At 37.1% G+C, this 11,824-nt stretch overlaps 1 protein-coding gene across 2 annotated transcripts; it reads right to left on the bottom strand.

Annotated features, from left to right (window-relative positions):
• Window positions 1-2,737: 2,737 nt before the first annotated feature.
• LOC130738675 (uncharacterized) lies at window positions 2,738-11,813 on the bottom strand. Of its 2 annotated transcripts, none has more exons than XM_057590771.1 (10): window positions 11,102-11,813; window positions 9,630-10,401; window positions 8,486-9,113; window positions 8,142-8,310; window positions 7,491-7,842; window positions 6,598-6,708; window positions 5,569-5,920; window positions 4,113-4,338; window positions 3,563-3,784; window positions 2,738-3,228 (listed from the first exon to the last, which is right to left on the bottom strand). In XM_057590771.1, exons 1-10 carry the CDS (start codon window positions 11,638-11,640, stop codon window positions 3,084-3,086), a joined length of 3,516 nt encoding a protein of 1,171 aa, XP_057446754.1. In that variant the 5' UTR covers window positions 11,641-11,813; the 3' UTR covers window positions 2,738-3,083. The 2 variants fall into 2 exon arrangements, with proteins under 2 accessions (XP_057446754.1, XP_057446756.1); XM_057590773.1 differs by having other exon boundaries at window positions 8,486-9,110; window positions 11,102-11,812.
• Window positions 11,814-11,824: the final 11 nt, after the last annotated feature.

Here is an 11,824-nt window from a genome sequence, read left to right as displayed (position 1 = left end):
CCTATGTCCTATAAATTTTCACCAACAACATTACAATGACAAGCAACAAAGCTGCACAAAAGTCCCCACCCAATTAAACAACACCTAGTCAAATACATCTCATTCTTCTTATGCACTTCAATCTTGCGGATTAGGCCAGAAATAACCTTCCTTTCACGTGCATTGCCTTCCCCATCATACCACTGAAAAAAACCGCACATCCTCCTCCCATAAACCTGAAAATTAAACCCAGTGAACAAAACTCAGCAAATAAAATGGCAGATATGGAGAAAATGTCAGTGAAGAAATTAGATAGCAAATCCAGTAAACCAAACTCACATGATATTTTCCACAACCGTAGAATCGACGCCCAGCATTATCACCCACCCAACATGTAACCAGCTTTGACTCAACACCACAATCGCAGTACCTTGTTCGAACAGAGCCATGGGTATTGGAGCTTCCACTTGCACTTGACATTTGAATCGAACGAGCTTCTTCCTCGTTTCTTACTCTTCGCGCTTCTTCCCCTCTTCTGTTCGAGCTTCTTCCTTTCTTCTTCTCTTCCTTTCTCCTTCTTCTTCGAGCTTCTTCTTCTCCCCTTCTCTTCTTCTTCTTCCTTTCTTGAATTAGGTCAAAATTAGGGTCGAATTCTGATTTGGGGGGGGGGGAATGGGTTTCAAAAATTTAATGTTAAACTAAAAAAAAAATTCCACGTCAATTAATGAAAGGGCCTCCGTTTGGTCAACTAACGGAGCTTAACAGAAGGGACTGGATCGCACGTTTTTGAAACGTTGGGGTGTCCGACCGCTACGTTTAAACACGGGGGGCCCCGATCGCTCATTTCTGATACATCAGGGGCCCAAAGTGGAATTAAGCCTATTGTTTACTAGCACCCACCCACAACCAGCTTACTAAACTGAAATTCAATGAAGAAAAATAGACTTGTATATATTTTTAGTCTCCGTAAATATGATTGTTTTTTATTTCAATTCGGGGTTGTCTAAATGACTCAGGATAAAGTTTGAGTTAAATGACTCATCATTCAATCACATTGGAGATAAATGAGTTGGAATTAAATTAATAAATAAAATATAGAAATTTCAACTCACTTATCTCCAATGTGATTGGATGATGGGTTATTTAACCCAAACTTTATCATGGATCATTTAAACGACTCATTTTAATTCCTTTAAATTTTAATTTTTCTTTAGGATTGTACTTGGATTGGGTGGGCCCTACCTTGTTGCAAGGCCCACCTAAAGGGCGATTTAGTCCATAAGCACGTGATGAGACGTTTAGGCGGGGCAACCTCCCTCGAAGTGGCCAGTTATGGCAAGCAAAGAGCCTTGGAAAAGTGGACTAAAGAGTGAGATCTTATTCATCTAGACTAGCTTGGCGAGTTGGCGGGCCACATGGAGATCAGAGGTTGCGCCTTCTCGACCACTGGCGAGGATACTTGACCAATATGCTTATTAGGGTGGATTTAGGCCTTATGAGTGTGGTAAGGGCTCTTGGAGTGAGGATTATGAGGCCCAAGAGTCCATTAGCTTATTAGACCTAGGATTTGTACCCACTATAAAGGTAAAGATTTATCTAGTAAAAGGGATGTCACAACCGGGATCACGGCGAGAATAACACACAAGAAATAAAATATAGTCAAAGAGTTGCCACTAATATTTTTATATGGGAATACTAGAAAACCCAAAAAAGCTAGACAACAAAAAAACGATCAAGATCCGGAAGTAATTTACGTGTAGGGAATGTACTAGCACCCTACGACGTCCGTTACAAAATAGTTACCTCTGATTATCTGTGCAAGATTTTGTAGTTTTGAAATTCTTTTGACTTTACCCTTATTTTTATTATGTAACTTTATTGATTTTTTTTTAATTCAAGATGTTTTTTAGATTTTGGGTGTTTGGCGGTATACCCTGTTTTACGTATCTCTAAGAAAAATCAAGGCTATATAGTTCTTTAGTAAAAAAACATGAATTAGTTGACATATTATTTTATCTTCGAAGATGGCTTTCTTTCCTTTTAGAAAAAGGATTATATTTTTAATTTAATATTTATTGAAGACTTTGTTCAGTATTATTATTTATGAATTATATAAGTGCTTCGTATTCTGCCTGAGTATTAGAACAATCGGCTGAAAATTATTGCGTGATTTTCCAAGAACGCATTTCTGGATCCTTAACTATCATACCAGCTCCTGCTCCAGATTGTGTTCAAGAACCATCAAAGGCCAACATCTAAGGCTTGAGATGCATGAAGGCTTGCGTCCCTATCTCAATCCAAGGATCATCAACTTCTGGCATGGGATGCCTAGCTAGGAAATCAGTTACTGCTTGCTATTTGACAGCTTGCATAGGAATGTAATTCAGGGCAAAGGCATTTAATTTGATCGTCTATTTCATTAACCTTCCTCTCAGAACAGACCTATTGAGCAAGGACTTAATAATATCAATTTTGCACAGCACATTAACTTCCTTGGGCAACAAATACTACTAAAGTTTGGTATGTGCATAATACAAACTACAAAGACAAACATAACTTCTCAATAGGAGTATATCGAAGCTCTGCATCATGCAACTGCCTTCTTAGGTAATAAATGTATCTTAATATTCATAAATAGCAAATTATTTTTCCATTATTTACATTTTTTCAAATAAAAATACAATTTATGAATAAGGGTATATATTAATTGTATGTTTATAGTGTTCTGCACTTTTCTAGCTGTCACCTCACAGCAGTGTTAGGAAATCAAATGACATCATTGAACAAACGTAATTTAGCAACCTCAAGTTGATTTTTACATTTTCTTTAGCACATATACACTAACCACCTCAAGTTGATTTTTACATTCTCTTAAGCACATTCAAATACACTGCCCAAGGATGGCCCTTGAATTTACAAGTACTTCTACAATTGTATCGATTACATAAGCTATCACCATGCATATAAACTTATGCTAATAAAAACAACAAATTTATACCAATGGTGGAGACTTGCACGAACATCCATCAAAATCTTACATTAGGTCTCACCAGATCAAGAAAAGAGGCAGTGCATAGGATTCTGGCCGCGCAGGAGAACAATGGTCATGATTCCTGCAAAAGGATCTCATATATGTCAGTTCTCAGATTCAGTTCCTTATCCCGCATAACTTCCTGTAGATCAGATAGCTCTTTTCCAGTAAGTACAGAGTTTAGCTGGTGAAAGCCATCCAGCCATAGCCGTTTTGACCTGATATGCACATTCACATAAATAAATTAAATCATAGTAGTAAATAATAATTACAATAGTACCAAATACGTATACACATGTAAGTTTGGAAAATAGTACCAAATATGTTAGAATAGTTCAAATTGTCATCTGTTAATGTTACCAAATGGAATATTTCCTTTTTATTGTCGAATGTTTATATGACAATTTTGTAAATTACTACCCTATTTCTAGATGTTGAGGATAGGTGAGGTGAATAGGTTGCTAAGGCGTATTGGTTGACCAGAACCTGATGAGCTGAAAGATTTGACACTTTTTTGTGTGTTTTGGGGGTGGGGATAAAACAAGTTCTCACCAGGGGCAGGCATGGATAGCCCGGAAGAAAACACGTCGAGCTGAAGAAGGATCATGTGCAATGTTCAATTCATACACAAGGTAGCAACGCCACAGTACAACTGAGCTGCAAAGCCTGTCATTACCCAGTGCTCTTTCGAACAACCCACGGATTCTGTGGTGTGAGCCACCTCTAGACATCTCATATGATAATGTAAAAAGCCAGACAAGTACAGATGGTTTCCTGAAAATGAACAGTAAAGGGGAAACCAAAGTTCAGTTTATACTAGTTAAAAGTTGCATAAAATGCCGACTGGAAGATACACGAAGTTCAGTTTATAATTATTTTAAGAACCGCTTTCAAGAAGATTTTGATAAAAACATTTATGAAGCCAAAATAAGTTAATTAACACATTATTAAACTCAAGTCTGCCGACTCTGGCAAGAAACAAGTTCAAAACCTTATAACACTGAAAACTGTGATTTCATTATTGTCTTGAAAATCCAGTCTTATGAAGAAAACTGTGATTTCCTTTGACAAAATCATGAACCTATATGGATAAGGATCTTACTTGTAACAACAGTCATCTAGAATCCGCCGCAATCTATTAGATGTTGTGTGAAAATGGCCAACCTCCACAACACCTTTTAGAAGTTCTGGACTGAAGGGATATATCTGGAGGCCCTGAGAGATGGACTCCCAAACTTTTAACAGGCTTGATTGCCTCTGATGTCTCCGAAGTATCCTTATGAAGTAGTTAAACAAAAATTCAAGTTGATAACTAATGCTTCTCCTTTCTGCATGTTGCAAACATTCAAATAAATATGATAAGTAACCAAATCAACAATATTGAATCTTATGATGCATGCAATAGAAAAGATCGACCCTAATCACATGATAAACAGCCTCTACATGATACACCAGAACCGAAGCTCCTTGCAACCTTCTTGTGTGCCCAGTGCAATTGGTATTAACTATGTGCCATCTTCCAATTGCATTCATGTTAAATTTCATTCAACAAAGTCACTAAAACATGTATGTAAATTTTAAGTTTTTCAATATGTTTATACGTCAGACTGATATCATATGACATTAGGAGAAATAGGCATGCATCAGTGCATCAAGATACAACTGATATCACTTCTTAGCATCAACCATTCAGGAAGGTGAGGAAAGAAAGTCCAAATTGAAGACTCCCTCAGATCCTAATTATAAGACCATTTAAAAAAATACTTGGTGTCTTTTAATATAAGACACCCCCTACTAAATATCAGAAATACTTATTATCCTTTTCCATATATACCCCTTGTATTTATTACTTTTTCAATTCCAAAATCTTGATTACAACCCACTAGTTTTTCTCCACCAAGCTTGCAATTAAAGAGATAGTGGGATCCAATTAATAAAACAATTAAGGAGTTTTGTTTTCAATAAGGGTAAATGTGGAAGATTATATAAAAAAATTAAAAACCAATACATAAATTAACCTAATTACATGTTAATAAGCGTAATTGTCTGTAGAGAACCTTATAATTAAGACCGGAGGGAGTAATAGTTAACTTAATATCACAACAGGTCTGCAAAATGTGTAATAGTAATAGGAAAGATACCAAATTACATCAACCATATGAATACATTGAATTTAGTCTATTAACCATCAAATCAAGTAGAATGCTATTTATAATTATTTCATAAATCATCAATGCCTTGAATTACCTATTAACTATTTTACTCAAAAAAATCCAAGCAATCCCACCAAACCAAAAAAAAAAGGAGAAAAAACCTAAACTTTCTAAATCTTTACAAATGACAGTATATTCAATATTCATTGAAGACTTCATTTCTGGATATCTAGATTACAGTTGCCAACTGGTGACAAACAAGAAGACTCTTGGGGGGAGAGTGAGTAAAGAAAATATTAGAAAAAACACATTCAGAATGTCTACTTGAATTTCAAAACACAAACACATTTGTCTTATAGCTGTTATGTTTTCTTAGAAGAAAATCAAATTTTAAAGACACATAACCTGGAAGCACCGCTGCAAAAGCTTGATCCAATACTTCAATGCCCGCTTCCCATCCGGTAGTTAGCTCTTCAAACAATGCAGCCGAACATACTAGAGCAACAGAGTGGTCATTTATCATACCACGAACCCAAGATGATCGAACTGTTCTCAATCTTTCTTTAAACCCTTGATGTGCTCTAAGCACTTGCAAACTTGATGCTTGACTTTTAAATGGGTTGTATTTTGTGCCATTTCCCAAGCAAGATAATACATGTATTGCACGATATGAAGGTTCACGATCACCACCAGAGTTATTTTCAAGCTCCATCTCAGCATACCAGAAATATAGAAGAGGAGCACTGGATTGCAGTTCCTACTCCATAAAGTTAATGAATACAGTTATGAAAAAGAATAAAAACTCAGGCAGAATATTGTACTGATATAAACAACCAGTAATAAATTTACAAGATAAAATTATAAAATCTTAAGGGGCAACTCATCAACACACCACCTATTTATGTAGATATAAGGAATAGCTACAAATTTTAATACACACATATGAATAACCCTATACTCTACATATATGCAGGGCATGTTTTCCCTCAACTTCATGCCTCGGAGGTTAGCATCCTCTGTTGCATATATTTCACTGGACAATATAGTCACTCTTGTTTCCTCAAAAGCAATCATAATCATCCATGCTTGATTAAAAAAGTAAATTTATTAAGGAGAGAAAAAATTCAAATTCAAAACAAAGATAAGTAATCCTCCAAAACAAAAACCAAACCAAGAAAAAGGTGATCCGATGAACAAGGCTGCCCAATCCCTCAACAAATTTGTTAGTTCATCTGCCCTATTCATATGGCCAGGTGCTCTAAATCAAATAGATGCACAATGCCTAATCTTATCCCATTCAAGTGCCATACCAAAGAATCCTCGTTAAAAGCATGAGAGTTGTGAGGTTTTACATGGCCCCCAAAAGAGGTAGCAAAGAAAATTTCATGAATATTAAAAATAAAAATCCATTACAGAGGAAAACACAGTACATACCACAGGAAGCCCTTCCACAGATAACAGTGCCATGTCAAACACTTTTCTTGCAAGATCAATGTTACCATAATTAGCCTCTCTTTGTGCGTATACACCACATAGCAATACATCCTAAAATAACAAAAACAAAAAGTCAGAAATACTCTGCGAAGAACTACAACAACAAAGAACCGATATGACTAATTACATCATATGTAAAATGTTACTCCAATGAAAAATAGCTGTCAAATCATTTCCTAATAATGAGAGAATAGCAACAAGAAACCATTTAGTTCTAAATCCCTCAACTGTGTTGTGCTCATGCATAAAATTTGTCCTCACGCTGCCACTTGTTCCCTACTTTTAAAACCCGTACAACTGCACTATATTTGAGCTCTTCACGTACATATTAGTGGTCTTCAGTAAGATTATAATAATCTTTTTTGTTCTCCAAGAATATCTACCCAATACAAAATCTAATCTCATGTAAAATTATCCCGACAGATCATAATTATTCCCTTTGGCCCTCTTATCCATCTTTGAGAACCTCCATTTCAATATTTGAACAATTATAAAAGAAATATATATATATATATTATATATATTTATGTTGGCAACCTTTATTGGGAGGATTGTTTTCATTTATAATTTCATTCAAACACAAGTCGGAAAAAATACTTAAAAGTTAACAGAAAATTGAAGTAAAATAATTATGTTTTCACTTTTAAATTTTAACTGCTTCCAATATGCTGATAATTGAAAAACTAATAAATGAAAAAATCAATTTAAATCCACCACAAAATTTTACTAGTGATTGTTCTAAATATCAGCATATTGGAAGCAGTTAAAATTACAAAGACAATTATTTGCATTAGAGAAAGGAGTGAGAAAGGGAGAGGAGAGAAAATGAGTACCTGTCGATCACTTTTTAGGAGAGACTTTGCCAACGCTCGACATGGTGTAGCCATACAGTTAGAAGAATTCATTTTTGTAACATAAAGCTCTTCAGAAATAAGAACAGCTTCTTCCAAAATGTGATTACGTGGAAAAACAGTTAAACAAAGCAAGACTGCATTCCGTACAAATTTCATAATATCAGCATTACTTGATAAACTGCCTGATGGGAATTCAAAATTGAAACCAGCAGGACTGTTCTTTGTTTTTGTCAAGACTTCATGGATGCATTTCAACTTCTCTAGCATAGAATCTGGTAGATCCTCCATGCTAAGGACATTCTCAGTCCAAGATGGACTGTTCGAACAAAACCTACAAAAGAAAGATATGGCAAAACAAATTGCACCAACACATTAAACAAATAAGAATAAGCCATAACCCCATAAGCCACCAAGAAAGGACAAACCCATTAATAATGTTTGTGTCTCTAGCAATACACATGGCCCGTAACATGCATATCTATCAGATATGAAAAGTAAAGACATCAAATATTTTGAAACATTTACCATTAGTAGCACATGGGACTCCTAACTCGGATATACTAAACCTAGATTTCAAAATCTGATTCCCACTACTAGTTGTAAATTTGTAATATAAATTAGGGTACTTACAAGTGAGACATCTTCCCACCATAGAAGTCAATGAATTGGGACACTAAAGATAGCCGAGCCTCTTCTGTGCTCAAGGTGAACAGATATTCAGTCACGTCTTCATACAATATGATTCTCAAAAGTTGCTCATCCTCTTCTTTCTCTGCTTCACTGGTAGAAGAGGTTGTATCTGTTCAAGGTAAATCAACATACTTGAATTATGAGAACCATGTTTATAACGAAATTGCAAAGCAATCAGAAGCAATTAAACAAAAATTAAGCACAATTCAAACAAAGAAAGACTATAACACCCCCTATGTCCTGCATGTACACATACTTGGGTATGCAGAGAGAGAAAATCCTACCTGATTTCTTACGAACAGGCATCCATTGATCACAATCTCTAGAAGACTCTTCTGCTGACCATTTGATCCAGGTCGAAGCTTCAGTAACTTCACCACCATCCCCGGAGTTGACATCAATCCCAAGCAGATTCAGCAAATTTTCAGTATCAACTTCCGGCTCAACATCTTTACCTTCATCTTCATCTTGATTATCCTCCATAACAAAATCATTCTCAGATTCATTTTCAACATTGGCAATAGCCTCCTTATCTTCAGACAATGGTTCTGACCAACCAGTCCAACCACCACCTTCATTTTCAAGGGAGGGCTCCTCCTTGAGAACTCTTTGCCTAGTTTCCTCCTCTTTCTCCAACCATGTGGACCAACCAAGAGCCCCTTCTTCTCCAATTCTAGCACCATCACTGTTCCAAAAATGCTCAAACAGCCTTTGCTTACTATGCTCTGTGAGCTGCAAAGGTGGACAAAACAAACTAAACTCGATTTCCGCCTGAAATAAAGCGGTGGCCAATTCTCTATAACCAGCTTGCCATTCAAATCTGCAAAGATTGAGAAATATATCCACCAGACCAAGTTCTAGCTGAACAATTACAGGATCCGGTGAAGAAGGATCAGCAGCTCGGTGAACCTGCTGACAACAAAAAATTTCTTCCACTTTAAAACAAATTCAGGATCCTCCAAAACATTATCATGAAATATGAAATCACTACCTGAAAATACTCATGCACATTATGTGAAGTAACATCAAGATATCAACTTGTTGACTTCTGATATATAATGCAAGTAGTTTATAGTTATACTATACACCTCCAAAATGTAAACAAAAATAGAAGGATGCTTCAACTTTGTTTGTTCTTTCGATTCATCGGTAAAAATGACAGTACTTAAGATTTTGTTAGTTAATGCCCTCACCTTCAAACCACTCAGAAGGAAAAAAAAAATTGAAGGCAATGGTTGCTCAGTGAACAACATAACTCACTTTGATTTATCTTTCCCTGTCCTATTATCATGTATCCTAATAAGTGATCTGATCATTCCTTTTATAGAAAATAGCACCAACTGTGCAAATGATAATAAATTTAAAATAAATAACAATACCACTTTCACACACAAAATAAAAGAGCGTAAGCTTAAAAAAATTGAGAACCTGCCTATAGTGCTTGCTGCAAGAAGCAGATAGAGCTTCAATAGCATGTGCATACATCTTCCTAACCACTGAAACCTTAAATTTTGAGAAATTTCTCTGAACAACATGCAAAAATTCTCTCCATAACTTGTAACTTCCAGAATGTTGCAAAAGTATCTTCTCCCATCTCCCAATTAGCACATCTGAACTGTCTCTCGTTTGATAAGCTTTCAAAAGGCAAAGCAACAGATCTTCGTTCTCAGGGTTAAGCTCAACTGCCTTCTCCAGAATGCTAATCTTCTTCTCGAGAGTTTGCAAGCGAGCACCTTTCTGTCGTTGCATCCCAGCAACCCTATCTTGAAACTCTGCAAAAGCTATCCAAACTTTCTCATCATGGGGATGCTCCCTTGTTAGTTTGTTGAACTCCTTAGTTTTGTTTAGCATTTGATCCTCCAGAGACTCTTCAAGTGATGCAGAAATTTTAGAGTCAGAGTCATTATCAACAGCTCCATGAGATGTCCCAACGTCTGATAAGGGTATGAACTCTTCTTGAGTTGTAAGAGGAGACGATTTTGGAGCAACCAGACGAGTGCGCTTGAAGTTTTTATGTCGTTCTAAAGCCATATACTTTCCAGACCAGTATCGACCAGCAGACTTCATTTCACTGTTCAGTGAGTCAACATCGCTATCTCTTTCCCCAAGTGAAACACTCTGATTCCACCAATACAAGCCCGGACCATGCACCCCAGATAGCTTCAAGGGGTTGTATGCTCTGTACCGGGCAACATCCATTCTGCATGGCACTTATAAAGAATCAGATCATCCATTACTAACAAAACAAATAAAATACTCAGGAAAACAGAAGCTTTATTCAGAGGGGATGGACTTCTAAGGTATGAATAAAAAGTCAGATTCAATGGGAACTATATTACTTTTTGAACCACGTCAGGTTAGCTGTTAAACTTCTGAAATCTTAAGAGAACAACAATGAAATTTAGATTACTTTCTTAATCCCTATTTCTTTCTCTACTCAAGCAATAAGTAAATCTCAAACGGTCAAACCTCCAAAGAAAATCCCTCATCATTCCCCAATCCCCATTGAGCGGCTACCTAGGTGACGAACAATAATGAGAATATCAGTTCTTCACAAATACGCATTAGCGAATTGGTGAATCTATACCAACAAAGAACTAAAAAGTCACCAGTTTCTAACACTAACTGATTTAGGTGCATCATTAGTAAAACCAAATTATCAAAATTCAACACAAGCCTATCTCTACAGTCACTAGTAAAAAAAATGGTCCTCTAGCCCTGTGTTCTGAGCACAAAAATGCATATATATATATCCCTAACAGAACTGAAATTTGCACCCATAAGCTTCATCATTCAACACTCATCTACACAATAACAATCCAAAATACTAACATAACCACATGCCAATTGAAATGAACCATTGAATTCAATTCAAACCTCAAACGTTCAATCCAAAATACCTGTAGATGCACCCGAACGCCAGATTATCGCGATCGCCATGGGAATCAATGTAATAATCTTTAACGGTGTTAGCCTCCGAATCAGCCCAAGCTCGAACACGCGACTTCCTCGAACCAAAACCGTCAAACCCGCCTCGCTCCACGGACCGATCGCGCTTCCGCTTCTTCTTCTTCTTCCTCTTCTCCTTCTTCTGTCTCTGCCTTCCATCTCCATCGGATTCAGAAGACTCCAGAATCGCGTAGGAAGAAGAAGCGGGCTTCGCCTGAGCTCGATTGTCATCGTAGTCGTCGTTGTCATCAGATTGTTGCGGCGACTGGATGATTTCGTGGCTGAGCTGGGATGCGACGGCGTCGTTTATGGCGGAGATGTCGGCGGTGAAGCTGGAGTTGGCGAGCCATTGAGAAGCCGAAGTGGAAGTAGTGGTTTGAAGAGAGGAGGAGTTTGTGGGAGGGAAGACAGGGAAGAGAGATGGTTTTGCTTCGCCGGCGTACGGCGGCGCCTCCGTTTCTGCCGTCGGTGACGGTGGTTTTGCCTCCATTTTGAAAAGGTGAAAAACCCGGATACACGGGGAGGAGCTGATGATATGGCTTAGGCTGAAAACGGAACCCGGTAAGTAGAACTGGGCCGGGTTCAGAAAGGCCTTTTAGAACAAGAAAATAGTTGACTCGGGAGCTGATACATCAAGCCAGGTACTTTCGGAGGAAACTCCTCGATCCAAATAA

The sequence above is a fragment of the Lotus japonicus genome, chromosome 2 (assembly GCF_012489685.1).
Source record: "Lotus japonicus ecotype B-129 chromosome 2, LjGifu_v1.2".
NCBI classification, from domain to species: Eukaryota; Viridiplantae; Streptophyta; class Magnoliopsida; order Fabales; family Fabaceae; genus Lotus; species Lotus japonicus.
This window is presented reverse-complemented; position numbering and strand designations above follow the sequence as displayed.

Bases quoted from the DNA above. Each gene is read 5' to 3' on its own strand.
- LOC130738675 (XM_057590771.1), bottom strand. From the start codon at position 11,640: ATGGAGGCAAAACCACCGTCACCGACGGCAGAAACGGAGGCGCCGCCG. The intron at 4,339-5,568 runs GTTATGTGTCTT...TGCAACATGCAG, and splicing joins TTTTGCAGCGGTGCTTCCAG to AAAGGAGAAGCATTAGTTAT. The intron at 3,785-4,112 runs GTAAGATCCTTA...GTTCATTTTCAG, and splicing joins CTAGATGACTGTTGTTACAA to GAAACCATCTGTACTTGTCT.